The 23,253-nt window shown below is 37.6% G+C and overlaps 1 protein-coding gene across 2 annotated transcripts; it reads right to left on the reverse strand.

The window, feature by feature from the left end:
• Positions 1-6,366: 6,366 nt before the first annotated feature.
• On the reverse strand, positions 6,367-22,366 carry LOC123629102 (ATP-dependent RNA helicase DDX3X). Of its 2 annotated transcripts, none has more exons than XM_045539067.1 (17): positions 22,203-22,366; positions 19,693-19,756; positions 18,477-18,524; positions 15,282-15,411; positions 14,341-14,499; positions 14,162-14,261; positions 13,599-13,734; positions 12,089-12,174; positions 11,766-11,864; positions 11,521-11,681; positions 10,986-11,130; positions 10,738-10,882; positions 10,317-10,498; positions 10,127-10,244; positions 9,515-9,668; positions 9,038-9,177; positions 6,367-8,826 (listed from the first exon to the last, which is right to left on the reverse strand). In XM_045539067.1, exons 1-17 carry the CDS (start codon positions 22,245-22,247, stop codon positions 8,747-8,749), a joined length of 1,992 nt encoding a protein of 663 aa, XP_045395023.1. In that variant the 5' UTR covers positions 22,248-22,366; the 3' UTR covers positions 6,367-8,746. The 2 variants fall into 2 exon arrangements, with proteins under 2 accessions (XP_045395023.1, XP_045395024.1); XM_045539068.1 differs by having other exon boundaries at positions 9,038-9,174; positions 22,203-22,365.
• Between the last annotated feature and the right edge of the window lie 887 nt (positions 22,367-23,253).

A 23,253-nucleotide genomic window follows, 5' to 3' on the forward strand; every position in this document is an offset into this window, starting at 1 on the left:
ATTCAAATTTTTTATAGTGTGCAGTAAGCCGACTGCCTGACTTTTGCCCAGAGAGAAGTATTAACTTTACTCATGGACAGGAAAAATAAAAACTTGGTCTTTGCTTGCAGGGAACACGATTCTTTTTTTAAATTGTTTATTATACTCTTAAATTAAGAGTCTGGAATAAAAACTGCCACTGCTTCAGCTCACAAGATGTATTGAAATGTAAGAAATATGGAGAACTGTTTCAAAATTTATCTATGAAATAGGACTAAACATACTGCCTATCTAATAGGGTTATTACTAGATGTGAGGATATAATGTGTATCGAGGTGTTAAACAGTTCCCAAGCATTTGGCAATGCTGGGTCAGCTTGACATAGTTCCACAGGTTTGGTCAGTAAATAATGAGAGCAAATGGATTACATAGTCTATTACTCATTTCACAGTATCCAGTTATCTGTGCCACAGCTGAACACCGAGCTTGAAAAACCCCAGTATTTTAAAGAAACTTCTCGTAAGCCACTGAGGCAGATCTTTACTGACAGGATCAGAATACATATCTTTTCAGGAAGATACCATCTCTAACTTCCAATGTTTTTTGCTATGGCAACATCCTTGAAGGAGATACATAGAGAAATGCATCCCAAACTATCTGAAATGCTTTAATTAGAAATCAGGTACAAACTGACATGTGGAAGTGGGACATCTTTTGACAAATCTGGCTGGTAGACATCTGTCTAACAGAGTAATAGAGTCAGAATTGTGTTGTGACAGGGAATTGCTTTACTTTGACCAACATAAAGAGGAAAATCCAGCATCAGGAATTATAACACAAAGGAGCCAAGTTTAGTTGAAGGTGAAAAGACATAAGGCAATTCCCTGTTATCCAAGGATTAGGTTATTCACACTGTAGTTTTGCATGGATCAGCCTAATTCATTGCCAAGAGTTCAATTCAAGGCTGTTTTAAGAGTTTAGAATCTTTAAACATAAAAAAATTCATCAGTATGACAAAATTTAGTACAAAAGGCATGGAAAGGACATATCCTTTAAAAAAAGTCAATTTATGCCATATAACTGTGAGAATATAAACAGTGAGATATAAACAGTTCTTAGAGTTGGCAGTCTGACTCCACATACATGACCAATCCACCTTTCTGCAGACTGTACTGTATCTATGAATAAAATTCTACAAATAGATTGTTCAACTGGAAAATAATTTTTTAACAGATCAACCCAATGTCTACAATACTAGTTTCAAATTCTACCAATGCTAGTGAAGATGTTCATACATTACTGGTGACAATGTAAACTTGTGCCCAACCCTGATTCTCTATACCTCGGGGAGGAGGGAATACCCTATGAATCAGTCATTCAGAACTTAATGCACCAGCTGCAAAAGAATGCAGAGGACTCCTAGCCCATGGGCCAAGCCTCATGGATACCATAAAGTCTGGAAGGTGACCTAGAACCCACATTCGTACTTAAGGCTCAGGTCATGTGACTCCCAACTGTCTGAACAAATGGTTCCATGGTATCTCTGAACCATGAGGGAGGTCCCTATCTGGACACTGTAAAATAAGATGCAGACCATACTGAAGTTCTCTCTTTGCCGTTCCTTTTGCTTGCCCTGCTGTGACAATGGGTCCAATCATCATCTGTGGCATCTGTACCACGCTCTGTAAACCTGTATCTTGTTCTTACTCTATAATCCTCTTTCTCTCAATAAACCTCATTTTTGTGCTTGCCTAACTTTGACGTGTCTGGTCATTCTTTGGCCAGGGGTGCACCAAGAACCCACAGTTTCAGACTAAAACCTAACACTCCCATCTTCCACTAGTTAACTATCTATCCTCCCACAAATCTTCACTTTCTGGGTTGCTCCTGTTTTCTCTGGTTTTAAGAAAGCTCAAGCACAAAAAAGCAAATAGGGGTAGGCACCAGAAGTGAAAAGCTGTCAATTGTGCCACACAAGGTTCAGATTCCTTATGCTAAACCCTATAAATCCAATTTGCTTACCATTTTGAAAATTCTGTTCTATGGCACTATAATTCACCATCTTAAGGCATAGGTAGGACAAATGATGTATCTATGGGTGTAAGAACCACCAGCGGTTGTGGCAGTCCCAGCTCTAAAACCAAAAGGCCCCCAAAACTGAATGATTAGAGACATTTATTTATTTATTTTGTGACAGAGTCTCGCTTAGTTGCCTGGGCTAGAGTGAGTGCCGTGGCGTCAGCCTAGCTCACAGCAACCTCAAACTCCTGGGCTTAAGCGATCCTACTGCCTCAGCCTCCTGAGTAGCAGGGATTACTAAGGCATGCGCCACTATTCCCAGCTATTTTTTTCCCCATATATATACGTTTTAGTTGGCCAGATAATTTCTTTCTATTTTTAGTAGAGACGGGGTCTCGCTCTTGCTCAGGCTGGTCTCGAACTCCTGAGTTCCAATGATTCACCAGCCTCAGCCTCCTACAGTACTAGCATTGCAGGCATGAGCCACTGCGCCTGGCCGAAAATTTTCTTAAATCTAGATTTCCTGTTGTAGAAAGTGTTTCCCACCTTTTTATCATATCTTAAAAATGACACTATAAACTTGTACTGCTGTCTGAAATCCAGATGGGTTTAATCACAGAAGCATAGTAGCATTTTAGTTTCTTTTCTGTGTACTTGTTACCAAATCCTATAGATGATTAAGGCAGGGCTAACATGAGTCATTTCAAAATTCGTATCCATTACAGGCTTTCTTGTGTTCTGGAACATTCTTTGGCCTGAGATGTGGCCTATAAAACACACACACACACACACACATACACACACACACACACACAAAATAAACAAAAAACCCCCCACACGTGCCTCAAAGCTTGGCTAAGTTCTGATAAGCATGTCTCTTATCACCATCTTTTCCAGATTGTTACTAATAGCCCATCTTAACTTCTCACCTTTTTGCTTTTCAGAAAGTCACACAATTTCCCTAGCTCTCATCTCACTTTCAGAGAGCTTCAGTGTGCCTGACAGAATTGAATTCCTAAGGGAACCTAGAAAACTGTGTTCTGAAAGGAGTGCACTGGGTCATTCTAGGACACAACTGGCAGTATAATGAAGCCACTGAGAAAAAAGTTAGAATTAGAGTATACATATGTATTTGCCCAGGCACACTTAGAATTTACATAAGGCCAATAAGAGCCTTCAATCTTAGGTGTACCTATAATGAACTTCCTGCAGCTTCAGCCTTTGCAGCCTCACTACTTTTGACTGGTTTGCCAATAAAAAACAAAAATGGACCACTGAGGTTGATGAAATATCCTCCCCAGCAGCAATTTCTTGTCTGCCATTAGCCCCCTTGTACTTGGCACTGACAACTCAAAACTCCATGGCAACCTCAAAGATATTGATGATTGAAGGTAACTCTGAAGACTATGTGACTGAAGCTCTTCTACCCCATTTACTCCCAGCCTGGTCACATGGAAAGGAACATCATTTTTCAGGACAACACAGTGGTTGATGATTTAGGCTCATGACAAAAGGTACTGTGAAGGTTTTTACACTCATCTTTGGCATCCCTTTTGATACAATTAGCAGACAAAACTGAAGGAGATGCTGACACCAAGAGTAGGTTCTCAGTCGCACACCAATGTTCCTCAATGGTGACATGGAGCCAATACTGACACTATTGTACAGAATTTAAGATAAAATGTTATGAACTCAAAGGAATGCAAGATATGTTCTGTATCTGGATCTCAATGTAGGTTTCTGTCAAGTGTACACATCTGCCGAAATTTAGGGAGCTGTTTAAGTAAGATTGTATAGTAAGTACTCTTGGCAAAAAATAAAAAAGATCCACAAAATATTGCTAGTAAACAGCAATAAACATGCATCATAAATGTAGAACTCAAAGAATGACAAGATGAATATGTACCTGTATATCCATACCTACATAAAAACACTATCACAGAAGGCTTTTTGTTACTCTCTTTTGAGATGTCCGTAATCATAATCTACTCATTTTGTCTACTTTGGCTCAGCAATCTAATACTTATCCACCTATCTATTCTCATTGACATTTAGCAATGTCCCACTGTATGAAAATATCTACTCCCCTTTTGCAGTTATTAAATATAGTGCCATTATAAAGATGCATATGTTCATATTTATTGTTATTGTGGACATCTAATGTTACAGATACTTCCCTTTAAACAAAATTCTACAAGAGGCCATATTTTCATGCAGAAAACTGCTACATAGCACACAACACCACCGTTTCAAGTTCCAATTTGGTGCCAGGAGAAAAGGCTTGTCTAGCTAAATCTCTACTGTTGCAGGGATGCATCCACCTCATCTTGTTCAAGAATGAGATCACTACAGGTCCACCTCTTTCCATGAAACCCAGATCCTAATTCATTGGTTAGCCTTCGAGGCTAAAGATAATGACCCCTACACTGCAAGACATGGGCAAAAACTGAGAAAATTGTAATCTTTAAAAGGAGAAAAACAATCCCTTTTATTTCTGAACCATCTTAAGTTTTAGAGAAGACAGATGTATAATGATATAGTGGCAGACATCAAAGTATAGCCTGAGCTAGAGGGAAGTCACTGGGAAAATGTTTTCCATTGATAGAAAAGGTTACCTTAATTTAGTCACTATAGCCTGGCCAATTCACTGCTAAATCCCCAAACAGTGTTCTACAAATATTTATTATTATTTACTGATCTTCAAACATCAAAGAGTAAACTGTTTACAGAACTTAGTTATTACTATGAACCAACTTTAACAATTATTAGCACTTTCCTAATCCAATTTAACCTCTCTTGTGTCTTTTATTTGGAGGAAGAGCAAATGGCTCTAAGATTTTCAGTATGTCCCTAGCTGATAAGGACAAATTCTTTTTAACCGCATGAACCTTAATGGCTCAAATGCCAGTCATTAGTAACCATGAAAATACAAATTAAAACAGTAAGACAACACTTGAGTATCTAAAATGTGTGACAAAACAATGGTGAGGATGGACAACAATCAGAACCCTCATAAACTGCGGAAGGAAACACAATATGGTATAAATACTTTTGAAACCTGGTAGTTATCTACTGACAATATGTGGACATGCAAATACAGTAATTTCACTTTAGAGTGCACCCAGGAAAAAATGCACATTGTTTACTGTAAATCATGTAAAAGTAATTCACAGCAGTCACAAACTGGAAACCAGGTGTTCAACACAGTGGAATTCCATACAGCAATCAGAAGTTATAATTTTAGAAAACAATATAATTTCATCTCACAAACTGTAATGTTTAGTCAAAGAAACCAGACACAAAAGCATAGTTTTATTTACAGAATAGACAAGGCTGGGCGAGGTGGCTCACACCTGTAATCTTAGCACTCTGGGAGGCCGAGGGAGGTGGGATAGTTCGAGCTCAGGAATTTGAGACCAGCCTGAGCAAGAGCGAGACCTTGTCTCTACTAAACAAAATGAAAGAAATTAGCTGGACATCTAAAAACATATATAGAAAAATTAGCCAGGCATGGTGGCACATGCCTGTAGTCCCAGCTACTCGGGAGGCTGAGCAAGAGGATTGCTTGAGCCCAGGAGTTTGAGGTTGCTGTGAGCTAGGCTGACGCCATGCTCTAGCCAGAACCAAAAGCAAGACTCTGTCTCAAAAAAAAAAAAAAGGACAAAAGCCATACGCTGTTAGAGTTAGGACAGTGCTTACCCATTACAGTGGTTAAGAGGTTAGTAGCAAAATGAGACACAAAGAATAACTGAGGATCTTAACTTCCATTAAAAGAAAATTTTCATTACCTAATTTAGATGTTAATGTGTTAGACCAGTTTGTGTATCATAGTATCTATTTATTGCTAGTGGCTGCCTGCTGCAGTATGTAGTTAATGAATTGTTAAGCCATCAGAAAGAATAAAAGTCGGGCAGTAGGCACCTAATAATATCTCTGCAGGCATTAACCTGTCCCAATTAATTTTTGACCTTAAGTAGATACCTATCTACAATCAAAAAGCCATCTGTTCAATTACTGGTAAGCTGATTTATTACACCCAAGTAATTCTTAGTTCAGCCATCCTTCATTCCAAAATCCTTAAAAAAAGACAACTCATATTAAGTTGCTTAAAGTAAACCAATGTGTTGCACACATAGGCCTTTTACATTTCCAATCATAATAAAAATCCTATTTCTCTGTATTCCAATCTTAACACCACTTTCATCATTTATTCAAATATTTAAGGCACTGAAGTACTTATGGCATCAGGATGTGCTTCTCAAATAGCATCAGTGGTTAAAAAAGAAGTCAGACTTCCATTTCTTCAGTTAAGAGCACAAGTTCATTATCAACTCTCTTTAACATTAAGCCGCAACTAACAGCAAGAGATTGTGTTCAACTTTTTATTTTAGTAAAATCAGAATAAACACAGCACATGCAGTGCTAACATCTAGAACTAATACAATAAGCAATTACTAAACTTACAGTGACTTGAGGTTCAATGTTTACATTCAGCAAGTTAAATCCACTCATACTGAAAATATTGCTGGTTGATGAAACTGAATGTAAAAGTCACTGATCATGGCAATACACAAAGATAACCACATGTTTGAGGATTACAAATATGCCAGACAATCACTGAAAACCAAACCAAACCAAACAAAAACACAGAACCGAACAAAACAACCTTTGAGAATGTGGACACTTCATATCAATGTTTAGAAGTGCGTCATTAATATCTTAAAGACAATTGTATCAAAACCTTGGCGTGTTTTAATTTCAAGTTGCCAGTTCTGTCTTAAATTCTGTCCGAAAATAATAGCTACACTGCCAATGCCGGGTCTGCTTAATTTGACTCAAGTTTAATAAGACTTAACATTAAAAGCTCACACTACCCCGAAATATATTATTTCATATGTGGTGACATTCAACATTCAAATGCCAGTGTTTTTTGTACTGTCTTTTGGTCAAGTTTCTTTAAACTTTCAAAGAATCAATTTTAGGCTTACAAAAATAAATATTTGTCAAAATGTTTAATAAATATTACACAAACTAGCAGCAAAAAGTATCTAAAATCTGTCATGTGCAAATAGTTTTCTTCTCAACTATCATTCTGTGGTCCCAAATAAAATTTTAGAATATAGTTCTTAACAAGCTGCGTTCAACAATCTCCAAGAGAAAAAAATAAGATTGGAAGTCTGAGGACAGTCACACAAGACATATATATAAAACTCTGAATGTGCAAGAAAATAAGTATTTGTAAAAAGTTATGGGCAAAATGTACAAGAGTTTAAACCTATACTAATTGAAATAGCACCATAACAAATGACCTCAATACTGTCAAGTGCACCTACTTTAATAAGGTTTTAGAACAAGGCACAATACACTTGAAAATCTATTGCACTTTAAGAAATTTTTGCCAACTTCTTATGCCACTGTGAAAATTTGTTTTTAAAAGATCACTGCAGTCTGGCCCCAAAATTGGCACAGAATTCCAAGTAGCAGAGGCATTTTTAGTGGTGGACAATCATCTTTGGCCAAATTCAGCATAAACAGACTATAATTACAATGGAAACCTATGCAACTAAAATACATTAAAACTGCACCATATAGAACTGGTGTGTTTGGCAGTTTAGTACTGATTTCCAACCTGTGTGATCTCAAGGAATTATATTTTGTTATTCTTAGATTTACAAAGTCTACAAGTGTAAGCCATTTTAACATTTCAACGCAGCTTTAACAGAGCAATGTGAATCTGCATTAAAATAAAGCCTGCTGTATAATCCTGTTCTGTTCATAACCTCTTGACCAAAAAACATCAACACTAGCATGCATTAAAGACCAGAATCCAACCAGGCCTATGAGGACTGGTCGCTGCCATGGTCAGCCACTCTAACACTGCAATTTTATTTACGGCAGGCATTAAAAATTCTAATCAAATGAAACCTCCCCCAAACACTTAAGTGGTATTTTTAAACTTTTCCTGTAACAATATGCCCACATTTGCCTAGCTTAGAATAAACTGCCTAAATATTAAATGAGAAACTGCTGTATTTACTTGCAAACTTCAGAGAGTGCTTTCAAAAATGTGACCAGTATTCACAAATCCCACCCTCCTCATCATGACTGGAATGGCTAAGAAAGAGTACAAGGTTCTAAGTGCCTATCCAGGAGAGAGTGAGCAAGTCAGAACTTTAATTTAGTGCACTTTGCCACGTTAGAAATTATGCTTTAAGACGTCTTCCCCCTAGTCTGCAAGTATCAAGAAGTCCTAATGAGGGCCACTAAGTTTCTTCCTTATCATATTTACGGATGAATTGATGATTCCTGTTAAGTTGTATCACACCCGTGTGCCAAGGTTTGATTTTAGCCCAAGTTCAGTAAATTTATTTTGTCAAAACAATTGGTATCTTGAGCATTACTGAGCCAACAGGACATCAAAATAATAAGTTGTCTAAAGTTAAGTCACAGTACATTAACAAACAAATGATCCTCAGTCACAAAATTATAAATGCAGTTTGGGGTGGGAATAAGCAGTAGGGGAGAGTTAAATCCAAACTACAGCAATTAAGTCTTCAAACCAACTTCTGGATAGGGCTGCTGAGTGTTCCTTTCATTTCTTCTTGTGACTTTGAGCTACCTTGAATTTTCAGGAGAATCACAGCTGGCAATGTACTAAGTTTTTGAAGCTACACAATATAGTCTGGCTAAGTTACATGTGGTTTCCATATTATCTTGTTTGAATGGGTGACTTTGCTGCAAAGCAGATTCAGTTGCCCCACCAGTCAACCCCCTGGGAGTTATAATTTCCTCCATATCCGTCACTATTGTAGAAGCCTCCATAGCCACCTATCAAGAAAAAATGTTTAGAAAGAAAAATTAGATCATCCACTCTAGATAATTTTTCCTTTTTTTCTCAAGTACTTCAATGCAAACTTAAAGATACCCAGGTGGTGGAGTTTTTGTGTTCCTTAGAAATTAAACTTCCCCATTAAATTATGCTTTAAAAAAGATTACTAAGGGGGGAAAAAAGCCCTTCCCAAAGAAAATTAACATTTACCTCCACCAAATCCTCGGCTGCTGCCATGACCTCCTCCACCACTGCGGCTGCTGCTTGCACGACTACTACTAAAGCCAGAACTGCTGGAACCACCGGTTTGTCGATAGTCTCTGGCACCAAATCCTCCACTGAATCTACTATTGTAAGGAAAAACATTGTGTGGTGGTATGAGTATAAATTCTGCCAATGAGTATAAATGCTACCAATTCCTGCTTAAACTTCCGAATTCCCAATTTTACAGTTCAATGCCCATTGTGTTCTAATGGGCATTGTACCCATTAATGTATTTCAGTGTTTCCAAAAGCCTCAGCAGTGAAAGGCTTACATGCAATTTCATGTCACTCTTTCTAATAATTATTCCTTGCCCAAACTATTTACTTAGCTGAAGGTAAGTGTTACACTTTAAGTCTGAAAACTTCTTTCCCTAAGTAATAATATCAGTAAATTTGAAGTTTGAAAGCTCAAAATAACATGTACCTCTTAGAACGTCCACGACTGCTACCCTTGTAATGGTGTTCATAAGCCATATTTTCCAACCAAGACGGCACTTCTTGTTTAGCTTCAACAAGAAGATCCAACAAATCCTTTGTAATATTTATGTTCCTTTCATTAAAGAATGAGGTGGCAAGGCCTAAAGAGTTGTAAAAAATACATAAAGGCTGGGTTCCATAAAGCAACTAGGTGTTCTTACATTAGCATGTGCGTATTAAACAGAATACTAGAATTACACTGTAATTCACAATATAACCAAACTGGCCAGGCGCAATGGCTCATGACTGTAATCCTAGCACTCTGGGAGGCAGAGGTAGGAGAACTGCTTGAGCTCAGGAATTTGACACCAGCCTGAGCAAGAGCAAGACCCCATCTTTAAGATAAAATAAGATAACACAAAATAACACATAAAGTGAAATAAAATAAAATAAAAACCAAAACAACTATAATCAAACAGATCAAAACAAAACCTTTTAGCCAGCTAATTAATCTGATATTTTTCCTTTGAAAATAAGGGTTCTAGTTTTAACATTCTGTCAAATCCTTTGCTGCATGGATCACAATTAATATATATACATCAAACAACTAACTCCTTACCAAGGTTCCCCACACGTCCTGTACGGCCAATACGATGTACATATTCTTCAATGTCACTTGGCAAATCAAAATTGATAACATGTTTCACATTTGAAATATCTAGTCCTCTCGCTGCCACCTGAAAAATAACTTGTATTTAAAAAAAAGCAATATTCAAACATGATTTAACAAAAAAATAAAGTATACACACAGCTGTAGCCACTAGAATTGGGCTCCTCCCCGAGCGGAACTGGTGAAGGGCCTCCTCTCGATCTCTCTGTGATCGGTCGCCATGAATACTGGTACAAGCATATCCTTCGTGGTACAAGAAATCCTCCAGAGAATCTGCACCCTTTTTGGTCTCCACAAACACTAAAGTTAATGAATCCTTCCCTGAAAAATTAGAAAAGTTTTGTTTACTAATAAGTTGGCATCACTGTCTGATCTCAATATAAACTGGCTTAATTCTTCCTGCACCTTGTAAGATGCAAATAACGGCAATTAAAGTAAGCACTGTTTTAACAATGATTACAAAGGTGAGCAAAAGCTAGGGTCTGTGGGGAAAGGTGAGGAGACAGAAAAGATGTATAGAGTCTCCTTACACCTGATACTGTAATTATTCATAATTTTACCTGTTGCATTTAAGAGATCAAGTAGAAATGACCGTTTGTCTGACTCTTCCACCCAAACTACTTTCTGTGTGATGTTCTCAGAAGTAGAGCCTACTCGTCCCACAGCCAAAAAGATATATTCATCCAAGAAGTCACGAGCAAGCATCTGAAAAAGTAAGAAAAATACTAGATTATCTTTTTAGTACATAAATTACCTACAAGTAATTACCTATGAATACAAATATTCTAAATAAAAGCTGAAACCTTACCTGTATTTCCTTAGGAAAAGTAGCACTAAACATCATGGTGTGACGAACACCCTTCCGTGGCATAGTATCTTGTTCAACTATACGACGTATCTGAGGTTCAAATCCCATATCCAGCATCCTATCAGCTTCATCCAACACTAGGTATCTGTTATGAAAAATACTCAGCTGATGTTGGGTCATCAGATGTATGTTAAACTATTGAGTACAGCTGCATCTATTGACAATTAATTACATACACTAACATATTCATGCAGGCATTAAACATTCCAGCTCATAAATTTACACATATGAAACACACACACACACATTCCTAAACAAAATGCTTAAGATCACATCACCAAATTAGCTATATTTTGACGATTATAATGAAAACAAATAGCCTCAATTAAAATTTCACTTGCTCTTCACATTAAAGTTGTCATTTTCAAAAACTGTGTAGAAAAATTAAAATTAAGACAGTATTTGTAAAATACTACAAAAGTAATGATCACTAATAGAAAAAACTGTTGCACCCCGTATACAAAAATTAACATACTTGCAAAAGTCTAATCCAATCTTTCCTCTTTCCATCATATCCACCAGACGTCCTGGAGTGGCTACTAACAAGTGGCATCCACGTTCTAAGTCCCGAATCTGCTGACCAATATCAGCACCACCATAAACTACACAAGGACGAACTCTAGACCGGTATGAAAACTATAAGCAAAGAGTTTATCAGTAGACATAAAAACTTCATTAGAATTGAAGAAAAATGCAACAATCACTGAAATGAATATTTACCTTTCTGGCTTCCTCATAGATCTGCACAGCCAATTCTCTTGTTGGGGCTAAAACCAAAGAGATTGGGAATTGTTTGCGGCGCCCGTATCTTCCATTTTCCTAAGAAATAAATGTCAACTCTGTAACTCAAAACTTTTACAGTCTTTTTAAAAGTTTACCAAAGGACTATTTCCTTTGTAATTTCAGGGTTACATATAAAAAGGCTGTGTTTTACTGGATAAAGACAATGAAAAGAAAATCAAAACAAATGAAAATAAGGTATATCTGGCATTGTTTGCATAAACGTCAAACAGACATTTGTTATTTTACAAAGTAATCTTTACCTTCACGGCCTTCAAAGCTTCACCTGGACCATCTGCATATATTTGACTTAAGATGGGCAAAAGAAATGCAGCAGTTTTCCCAGACCCTGAAAAAGAAAACATTGAGTTATTAACTATGTTCCAAATGCTTTTCACTAAAACAAAAATTTTCTTATGCTATGCTCAATTTTCTAAAAAATACAGGAAATTTACATAGCTAAGAATATCAAGGCCGGGTGCGGTGGCTCACGCCTGTAATCCTAGCACTCTGGGAGGCCAAGGAGGGAGGACTGCCTCGAGGTCAGGAGTTCGAGACCAGCCTGAGCAAGAGCGAGACCACGTCTCTACTAAAAAAATTGAAAGAAAAATTATCTGGACATCTAAAAATACATATAGAAAAAAAAAAAAATTAGCTGGGCACGGTGGTGCATGCCGGTAGTCCCAGCTACTGGGGAGGCTGAGGCAGAAAGATTGCTTCAGCCCAGGAGTTTGAGGTTGCTGTGAGCTAGGCTGACGCTACAGCACTCCAGCCCGGGCAACAGAGTGAGACTGTCTCAAAAAAAAAAAAAAAAAAATTCAAATGAGTTCTGTGCTTTAAATAAACAATGCAATATTCACATTTTTGTACTTTTAGTAAAAAACCACGACCATTTTCTCTCCAAAGTGGCATCAACTTCCACTTTAACATCTCTTTTTAGTTACTACACACTGCTGGAATGCAAAAACAGGAGTCAATAAACTTTCTGCTTAATAGTGTGAGACTTCTGCAGGCCAATCTCTGCATCTATCTTTGCAGCCATAGATGTAAACAAATGGATATGGCTATGACTGATTAAAACTTTTAAAAAATAAACAAGTGCTGGGTTCTGTCTAAAGGCTGTACCTTGCTTTTGACATAAAAGATGCCATTCTACTTCTTAAGCTAGTTAAAAAAAATGTCAGACGATTCAACTTTTATGTATAAAAATATATATAAATATATACTACACTGACAACTTGCTACGGTCTCTCCCAAGATGCCAGATGAAAATACTAGTTTCAGGGCTGGGTGCAGTGGCTTTCACATGTAATCCTAGCACTGTGGAAGGGTAAGGTGGGAAGATTGCTTGAGCTCAGGAGTTTGAGACCAGCCTATGCAAGAGTGAGACCCCATATGCACTACAAATAGAAAAAATTAGCCAGGAATGGTGGTTCGTGCCTGTAGTCCCAGCTACTCAGGAGACTGAGGCAGGAGGACCTCGTGAGCCCAGTAGTTTGAGGTTGCAGTGAGTTAGGCTGACACTTCTGCATTCTACCCAGGGTGACAAGGTGAGACTCTGTCTCAAAAAAAAAAAAAAAAAAAGAAGAAAACAAAATACTAGTTCCATCGCAAGTATCCAAAGGTGAAAGACAAAGACACATTCTCAGCTAATCTTTACCTATCTCAAATGGTAAATACAGGACACTCAAGCCTACCTCCAGCATATACTACTCTTAGACCACACCCAATTAAGGTATTATTAACTTTTTATTCTGTATCAAGTAAGCTCACCTGTTTGGGCACAAGCCATTAAGTCTCTTTTTTCTTTAATAATGGGAATAGCATGTTTTTGCACTGGAGTAGGACGAGTATAACGAGTAAGCTCAATGTTCCCCATGATAATTTCTCCCATCTCAACATCGCTGAACTGTCAAGAAATTTAAGCAGGTCAATCAAATACAAGTAAAAAATATAGAAGCAAAAACAGTAGATACAAACAAATGGTTTATACATTAACTAGCTATATTAACTGTAAATTGTTTTACACTAATATAATAATGTAACCCACTAAATATCACTGATTTACCTAATATCAAAGCATCTAATAAAATAGATGGCATTATTTTAAAAAGAAGTATCTGAAAACTGAAAGTATTACGGTCACGGTATTTTTTAAGAAAATGGACTCCTAAGTCCAATGTACATTCAGAAAGTTTTTTGACTGTTTTGTACGTTTGACACATTTTCTATTTCAGTATTATACATAACTGTGAAATTAAATTCAGCTTTTTTCATCATCAGATGGGTTTCTTGGTAACTTTATGATTGTCAAAAAGTCAAACAAAGAAACTTACATTTTCGATATGTGGAGGACAGTTATTGCCTGTTGCCTCTACTGGAATATCATCATATTTCTCAAAGTTAATCCCAGTGTTTCCTCCAGAAAAAAGTTCCCTGAAATAAATGATTATTACATACATGTTATACAAGGTAATAAGTGTCTTAACAATTAACATACATTTCAAAAACTTACTGCTCCAAGCGTTCACTTGGTGGAAGTGGTTTTGACCAATCCTCTTCATCTAATTTGTCGCACCAACGACTATGCCCACTCCGTTCAAATTTGCCAAAGCCAGTTCTGTCACCACGAATGCCAGTACCCTCATAGTCACTCCGTCCTCGATCATCAAATCTGAACAGCACAAGGAACCAGAGTATATCATTTAGCCAGTATCAGAAATACACTTGCATATTATATAAAAGGATAACCCTTTAAGGATATCAACAATTCAATACTGGCTTATCTCATTTGTGAAATAAGACCCACTATCTAATGAGTACTTATGTGTAACTGATGTCTTCATTTTTACAAGATTACTATTCTTCAAATGTTTTAAAATTATGTATCTTAAACAGACTTCCTCACATGCTAAACATTAAATTTTAGATTACTTTTATCTAGTATCTAATTTACATTCATTTTAAATATGATCATCTGAATGTATTTAGTGATGGGACAGCAAGAATAACACATGGAATTTTCCATTAAATACAGAAGAACAAGACTTATGTGACAATTCATAGTTTTCAGAACTTTAGATGTATTTGTGAAAAACAGAATACATGATTAAATACAGCTATTAAGTTCTTTCCACTGTGCAATCAAAATAAAAGTGTTTAAAAAAATTGTCACAGAGAAACCATAAATATCAACTAAGTAAAAACAGACTTCATTATGTCAAGCAGCATATTCCATTTTCATCTAATTTGACAGATTAATTTTAGTACAGAATTCTTACAGCTTACCAAACAATGAGTAAACCAAATCTGGCTTGAAATCCATTAACAATCTGTTAAGAACATGCTTAAGAATCACAAAGAATATGAAGAAAAAGAAGTATAAGGAACAAAACTCATCAAATAACGATTTCTAAACTGCTAATGTATATACACACACAGACTCTAAGAATTTACCTTCCCCTTGATCCACTTCCACGATCACTGAAATAACCGGGCTTTCCTCTTGAATCACGGGACCCAAAACTGCTATATGCATCCTTATCTTTACTACAACTCCAAGCTGAACTGTCTTTATCACAGAATCCTTCAACAAAACAGCAAAAATTAGAAGTTGACAATACTTTTACATGATTCCACCTTCCCAAATATGAAAGTTCTTCATGAACAAACATACTTATCTTACCTCTGTGGGACCACAGGTGACACAAACTGCAGTTTTACAATCTTTTACCTTCTCTTCTACCAGAAATTATTCAAGAGGCAAAGTAATCTCATGGTCAAAGAACAACATACTGAATAAATACCACCCTAAAAGACTAACAGATGCAGGTAACACAAATATAGTACTCCATACCAGGAACGAGTTTCAATGATTTTGTAAGTGTAAAATACTGTACACCCTAAACGTGAGCCTAGTCCAAAAACTTATTTTATTTCATTTATTTTTTACTTTTTTGAGACGGTGTCACTGTCTCCCAGGCTATAGTGTAGTGCCATCATCATAGCTCACTGCAACCTCAAGCTCCTGGACTCAAGGGATCCTCCTGCCTCAGCTTCCCAAGAAGCTGGACTACAGGGATGCGCCACCATACCCAGCTAACTTTTTTATTTTTGTAGAAATAGGGGTCTAACTCTTGCTCAGGCTGGCCTTCAACTCTTGACCACAAGATATCCTCTCCTCTTGGCCTTCTGGAGTGCTAGGACATGAGCCACCATGCCCAGCGCCCTCAAATTATTTTAATAAAACTGTGGCAAGAGTCTTTTTTTAAGCTACAACTGATTTCAAGAGGGATACCAAGCGCAACCAATGTATTTTTTTTCCATATAAAATGTTCACAGTTTATTTTGATATTTTTATACTGTCATTTGTGTGTGAATAAATCATGCATTCATGAGTGATATATTTTTAAAACAGTATTTAAGAAAGATTTGATTCTTACACAGTGGTAAGTTCAGCCACTTCGCATTTAAAGATCTGTGCTGTTGCCTATTACAAGAAATTCTTAAGGTCAAATTTATAGCTAAGGCAGCTCATTATGTTAGTTTCTTAGCTATGTCATCCCATCCCTAAATAAAAATCTCACAAAGCCTGAATACAAGTTGCTAAACCTAAACATATAACCTATGGTATCTAAAACATGTATTTTGCGAAGTCCTAGCCAAATAAAGTGTTACCTCAGGTACAGTCAGTTACTGAAGAAAAGCTTAAAGATAAAGAAGTGATCTACATTAGAATAAACATGTCAGAGGTATTACAAGAGAATTTCAAATTCATAAAGGCTAAAGCTCCAAACTGTAAGCAATTTATGAACAAACTACTTAAATAGGCAACCGGATGTAGCAAGCATCATGGTGAACAAGGGACTCATCATTGAAGAACCTGGAGAAGGCAACTTGTTACCTATCAACAGCAATATAAATAGCACTAGTCAGTTGAGCATCCTCAATACATAAAAAAGTCTGGCTTCGTTTAATAACATCTAAAAGAAACAAATCAAATAAATGGAAGTAGTCAATTCAAAACAAGGAATTTCCAAGTGGTCTATTTTGCTCCACCAGACTTTTAAGATTCCTTCAGAAGTGCCTCATGTAAAAAAAAAATCTGTATTCAAAAGCTACCACTGGATTTTTAAAATTACTCTTTGATAACTTCAGAAAGAGACGGTTAAACTGACAGCAAATTAGGTTTTCCCATTAACATAATTCTAAATCAGAAAATTCATAGTCCATTCCTTAAGTCACTGTAACACCCTTACTACTAAAAACAAAGACTTCTTGAACATTTCCATGAAGTTCTCAAAGTTTTAAGTTAATTTCACATTAAAGTATTGTTAAGACTTTCTATTTCAGTACTAACAACTGAAGTAACAGTTGTCGTAATTGTAATCTTTATATGCATGGTGAGAATCAAGTATATTTCGGAAAAGAAAACCCTCATCCCTGCCTAATTTCCATGTCTACAGACTAACAAAAAAAGAGTGACAAGAATAAACTCATTTCACAACTGGTTAAGCTGAGGACTTAATCAAATTCAGACATTTTAGTAAATGTTTTAAGTTCACAAGTTAATGAAGTTATTTTCCCTCTGACTTTATAGCTACATTATTAGACAAATGACCAATGGCCTTTCCTAGCTGAACTGATTTTTAAGGAGTGCTCATATCTAAATATCCTGAAATGCTGCCAACTCCTTTTGAGGCACTTAATGTATCTCAGGAGCAATTTCAGCCAGATACATTCTAAGCAATTCTAAGAATACCCATGATGAGAAAAATTCTGCAGTTACTTTGAAAAAAGAATGCTATCATTAGCTAAGTGGTATTCTGCTATACTGAGAGACATATGGAAACTACAGACTACATGTAGAAACACAAATCCAACCCCATGCTCCAGTATTATTTTTCACCTTCCCAGTACTTCATCCACCTCTAACCCCTTATCACTATACCTTCTTTCTTTTTGCTGTTAAAACACTTTTCATGACCTTTCCTTACCTCACAAATTTCAGATCACCCCTTTTGGTGTAAGCACAGCTTTCAAAATGTCATCTCTGTGATACTTTTCTAATCTATCCCTCTATTATCCGTTTATATTAAACTAAACCATAAATGACACATGTGACTTAACACATTTCACAGAAAATCTTCCAAATGTCAGGCAAAAAGTTGATAGCAGACAATCCCTTTAGCCTATGGAGTATGGCCAAAACTGTAATCTTTTAACTTAACTGTTAACTATTCTGCAAAATCCCATTTTTTATTGCGGCAACTTTTCAAGATAACATTAACTATGACTCTACCACAATGCTGCTGGTTTTACACAGTGAGGTATCCTCAAAAATAATATACCGCTTTCAAATGCAAATCATGTTGTCAATGTTTACAAACAGGTAAAGCACTTTCAGTGAAACTATACAAAATGTAAGCTCTTTGGACTTGGTTTGCTAAAGGAAACAAAAACTAACCATTATTCAGCAGTACAGGAACTATTCTAACATTATAAAGTGCTAGTACTTAAAGACAGTCCAGAAACAAAAAAAGGAGGAAAAAAATGTTTATGTATTTCCCAAAGGTACTTCATTTTCCCTAAGCTTTAAATAACTTCTAAAGGAGCTAACAACAGATCTACAAAATAGCCTTAATGACATACCTTTAGATGCTTGTCTGTTTCTTAGGTGAGGAGGTATATAGCGCCCTTCTAAAAGAGAAAATGTAAAATTAAGCCTATCATAACCTCCAAGATGCAGTATTTTACCAAAATGTCTGCTATTAAAAAACAGGCCCGGAAAAACAAACTTTTAAAATCTGTATGTCATAAATTAAACTAATTAGTTTGGGAAAGAGGGGAAAAAATGCCGGATTTAAAATGTACTCCTTTACAAACACAACTATTTTCCTAAACAAGAAACAAAAGGAAAGCAAGTTTGGGGACTTGGATCATAAACCAAAACCCTCAAACTAGTGTTTATTTAACAAAGTGTTTTTAAAAGTCTTTATTTTCAGGAAATTGACATATGAATTAACCCTGATCATTAAATGTAAGCATTACTACAATATAGGCAAATAAAAAAAAAGTCAATGTACTACACTAAATCAAATATCCAGTAAAAAGCTTTTTTGTATCTATACTGGTAAGATGAAGATCATACAATAAAAATACCTGACAAGCTGGAAAGGAAAAATGATTTGAGGAAGGGTATTTTAATTTTGAGCTTTCTAAATTAAGTTAACAACCTAGTCTATGATTAATAAGCAAAAGCAATTAACTTTTGAAGCAGAAGAAAGTCAACTTTATATCTGAAAATCCAAGTTTTAACTAAACCTCTTACTTTTGGATTTAATTAAATACCCAAAACTGTCTCTACTGGTGTAGTTAAATTCCTGGAATGTTCATATAACGGAAAATTAGTTTTAAAATGAATTTACCAGACTTAAAGGTTTTTCTGAGTGTACCAATTGCTTTCTTTAGATAAAGAAACCTGTGTCCAAACTATAAACCCTGTTCCCATCCAAATACTATCTTCAAAGAAGCCCCTAAAAACAAACAAAACCTCCAGTTTTCCAAAGACAAACTTTTATATCTAACTTCCTTTCAAAAGAATTTAACATAGCGAACCCAAGCCTGAAGAAATCAATAAAATTTGGGTTTAAATCCGAGATTCTTCACAGGTAATGGGTAGCAGCAGCTGTAGCACATAAATGAGTGGATACATTTTCTAAAAAGAATGTGTAATTACATTTAACTTTCCCATTAATATTTAGCTGTTTTCACTCAAAACATCCCAACCTGTTCTTTATTATCCAAATATGTCAAAATAATTCACATTGTTATATGGTAAAACTGAAGACAGAAAATTTTTGCTTACTGCTTGCTGTACTTCCTCCTGCACTTTCATTATTATCAGAAGAGTTCAGGTCTAGACCAGCAAACTAGAAGAGAAATATTAATAGATCACATATGCTGACAAACTACACACTATTAAGGCATAAATCAAGCACAAATTGTCTAACAGAAGACAAATCAAAAGACCTAGATTTAGAATCCTTTCCCATACCATTTACTAGATACCATGGCTGCCTTACAAGGTTTCTAGGATGCTCTGAAGTCTACAAAGCATGACAAATGCAAAGGGCACCACCTGGATATGCCAGTAGTTCCACAGTAACAGTTCAAATTCTTTCATTCCAAACATATTTTCTCTGTAACAATTTTCCATAATGAAAGCTCTTTAAATACCACCTAAAATGTCAATAACTTAAAACATCCAATTTAACTACAATCATAATGGATGAATATTCTCAATGCCACTGGTTTCCTATTTAGTATTTTAAATCTAAAAATAAACCCACATTAGGACATTTTGAGGATTTCTTAATACCTTTATGCCCTAAAGATTGTGTAACTATTCTTAACTTAAATTCCTAAACATCAAACGCAGAAAAAAATTAACATCACCATGGTTTGACTATACTGTATGGATTTACATGCCACTGCATCATTTCATGTTTGACACTATAAAGGTGGTTGTATTTCTCCCATTCTATACATGAAACACATTCAGAGGTCTTTGGCCACAAAGCTAAAAGGTGACACAACTGGCACTGAGTGCTTTTAAAAATGACATACCACATTGAATCTAAATTCCTCCCTCCCTACACTGACATTTGAAAACTGTGGAAAACAGTTTCTTTCCCTTTATTGCCATTTTCGTAATACTTTACAGCAAGAACTACTAAGAAGCAGTGGAATAAACACGTCAAAATAATTTTTCAAAAAGCACAAAATACCAAAGCCAACAAGCAATGTTGGTTGTCACGTTTGCACAAAAACCTCGGTATACCATGTTTATCCACTGTATAAAAAGCTCAAGATATTATCAAATTACATGAATCTTCAATTAAAAATATTCTTAATGAAAACTTGCAGTTCTCATTTGGTTAGTACTTAACTCTAGTGACACTGAAAGCAGTTCATCAATTAATTAAATGGATTCCATTTACACAGAAAATAATACAAAAGAGTACCGCCTGTGCTCTTGATTATCTATTTCTATGTTCTATTTAACATATGAAGTCTCAGTAAACTTAAAATGCAGGCGGTTTACATACGCGTATGTTAAGTAAAAAAATATAAGAAGACTGTCAAATTCCTCATATTAAATTAAAATTTATAATCAGTTATAGTGCCACCCAATTTTAACGATTACACAGTGAAGTAGTTCGTGAAAAGCAGGGACAAGTTGTTCATCCCAAGGTCCGATTCCTGCCATGAACAAGCCTGTTAACACTCCTTACACAACGTGTTCTCTCCCCGATCGCCCCCGCCACCTCTTCAAAAGAAGAGAGACTCTACATAAAGCAGCCAGGCCCTCAATTCGACCTATTTCAACATCTTCCTCCACAAGCAACAACAAACTAGACAACAAAACAACATGCCCAGCCAATCAACATTGCTGGTATTTTTCCTCCGGCCAACCTCTGCTACACAAAAACGCACTGTTCTCGGCCACGTGGCCGTCCATGGACTCCGCGATTTAAGCCTAGGTTTAGTAATGTCCTGGGTTCCTAACCTTCGAGGTATCTCCTCGCCATCCACCTTCCATTTTCTCCAGACACTGGTCAAGAGAAGCCCGTGGCGGCCATTCTTCCCTCCCCTTCCCACTACCTCTTTCCGATTCTCCTACGTCACAAACTTTCCACCCTAGAAACGCGGCCTCGTCACCCAAAGCAGACAGCCCGCAATAGTACCGCGGCTACCGGGCTGTGGGAAAAACAAACTACACGATACCGGTCCCGCTGTCCTTTGTTGTCACTTGCCTCTTTGAGTTCCCCAGGCCCATTCCCTCTGCTAAAGAACCGCAGCACCACCCAGCCACACAGCCACACAGCCGTACACAAAGAAGCGTCGCCATTTCCCGGAGGAAAGGGCGCACTTTTTCTTCGTATTACCCGCATTCTGTAGTGTTAGTTAACATTCTGCTTACTAACTACGACCGGGCATAAGTCAGGGCCGCCCAGTAACTACCAAAACCATCAGGACAAAGAAATGTTCCGCTTTAGCGCACCACCCTCGCCCCCGCCCCCATACGCGTCCCCGCAAGATCGCCTAAGCACACTAAAGCCGCCATTGTGCGGCCTCACGTCTGGCCCAAACATCACAATCAACGTTACTGCAACAGCGCAGTTTCTTCCCCAAACGATTTCCTCACGGTTTAACTCAGTTTCTTTCCTCGTTCCCCCACCATCCTACCACCTCAAAACACAAAACAACCCAGGAGCGGTAAAACTAAAGTGCCCAGTAAGCACTGCGCCACATCCAAGTCAGCCCGGCGAAGGGGTCCACACTAAAAGTCCCAGTAGGGTCATTTCGGCTCACCTGCTGGTCCAGTCCAGCTGCATTTCCCACCGCCACATGACTCATCCCTGAAGAGAACTGACAGCTCGTAGTTTCCCAGTGCAAGTCTAGTTAGTCCGATTACCGGACTTCTCACGAGGGAACTGCAGCTCTGAAGCACGCAGCTTGGCGGCGGTTATGACGTAGTCACTCCTACCGCTTTACGTCAGCACGCTACACGCGCGCCCCCCTTCTCGGCCCCCACCAACAACCTCTGCTACGGTTACTTCTGCCTGGCTAACTCTCGCTCGTTTAGTCATAACCTCGCGGGATCTTCCAGATAGTCTCGTCCCAATGCACGAGAGTTTTACTTCCTCCTCCCGTTCCCGCTCTCTTCGAATTCTCGTGAACTAGCGAGAACTGGTTGTCTTCCGCCTTTCTCCACTTGGGGGATCTCAAACATAGCGACAATGTACCCCTTGTATCCCCCACCCCTAGTTTTCCTCCTTCTTCCTGTAACTTTTCCCCCCTTTAGTTCCGGGAATTGGAACTCTAGTAAAATTTCTCCGTTTTAACTAGCCCTTGCCTGCCTTTGTAAAGCTTCACCAAAGTCAGAACTAGTAAAAAAAAGTCCTGAAGCCGAGGGGGCTCAGGGTTACAAGACCCCAGGCGTCCGGCGCGGTGATCACTTTGCCGAGCTGTCCACGGTAGCTTAATAGAATCCTCTGGCTGGGGAGGCGAAGACTAGAAGGTGGGAGGGCGACTCTGCGCAGGGCGAACGGTGAGCCGAGTGGGGAAAAAGTGGGCGGGGGTAGGGGAAGCGGCAGCACGTGCCGGCGACCAGACAGTGCCCAGGTGGAGTGGCTTAGGCTGCCTGAGCTTAGTTAGGAGTCAGAGGTACCTGTCATTTCCTAGTGGTGTAAGTGCGCTTTATGCGCGGGCAGCCTCAGTCTCACACTGTGAGGGAACAATGAAACAATTACATGGTGTATAACGCTGTTGATAAAGCACTTTCACAGGCACCTCGGCCCTTTTCCTCGCCAGCACGTAGGTTAACGTTAGGTCCCAGGTTTTTCCCACTGCCATAGGACTT

This window comes from Lemur catta, chromosome Y (assembly GCF_020740605.2).
Source record: "Lemur catta isolate mLemCat1 chromosome Y, mLemCat1.pri, whole genome shotgun sequence".
Lineage (NCBI taxonomy): Eukaryota > Metazoa > Chordata > Mammalia > Primates > Lemuridae > Lemur > Lemur catta.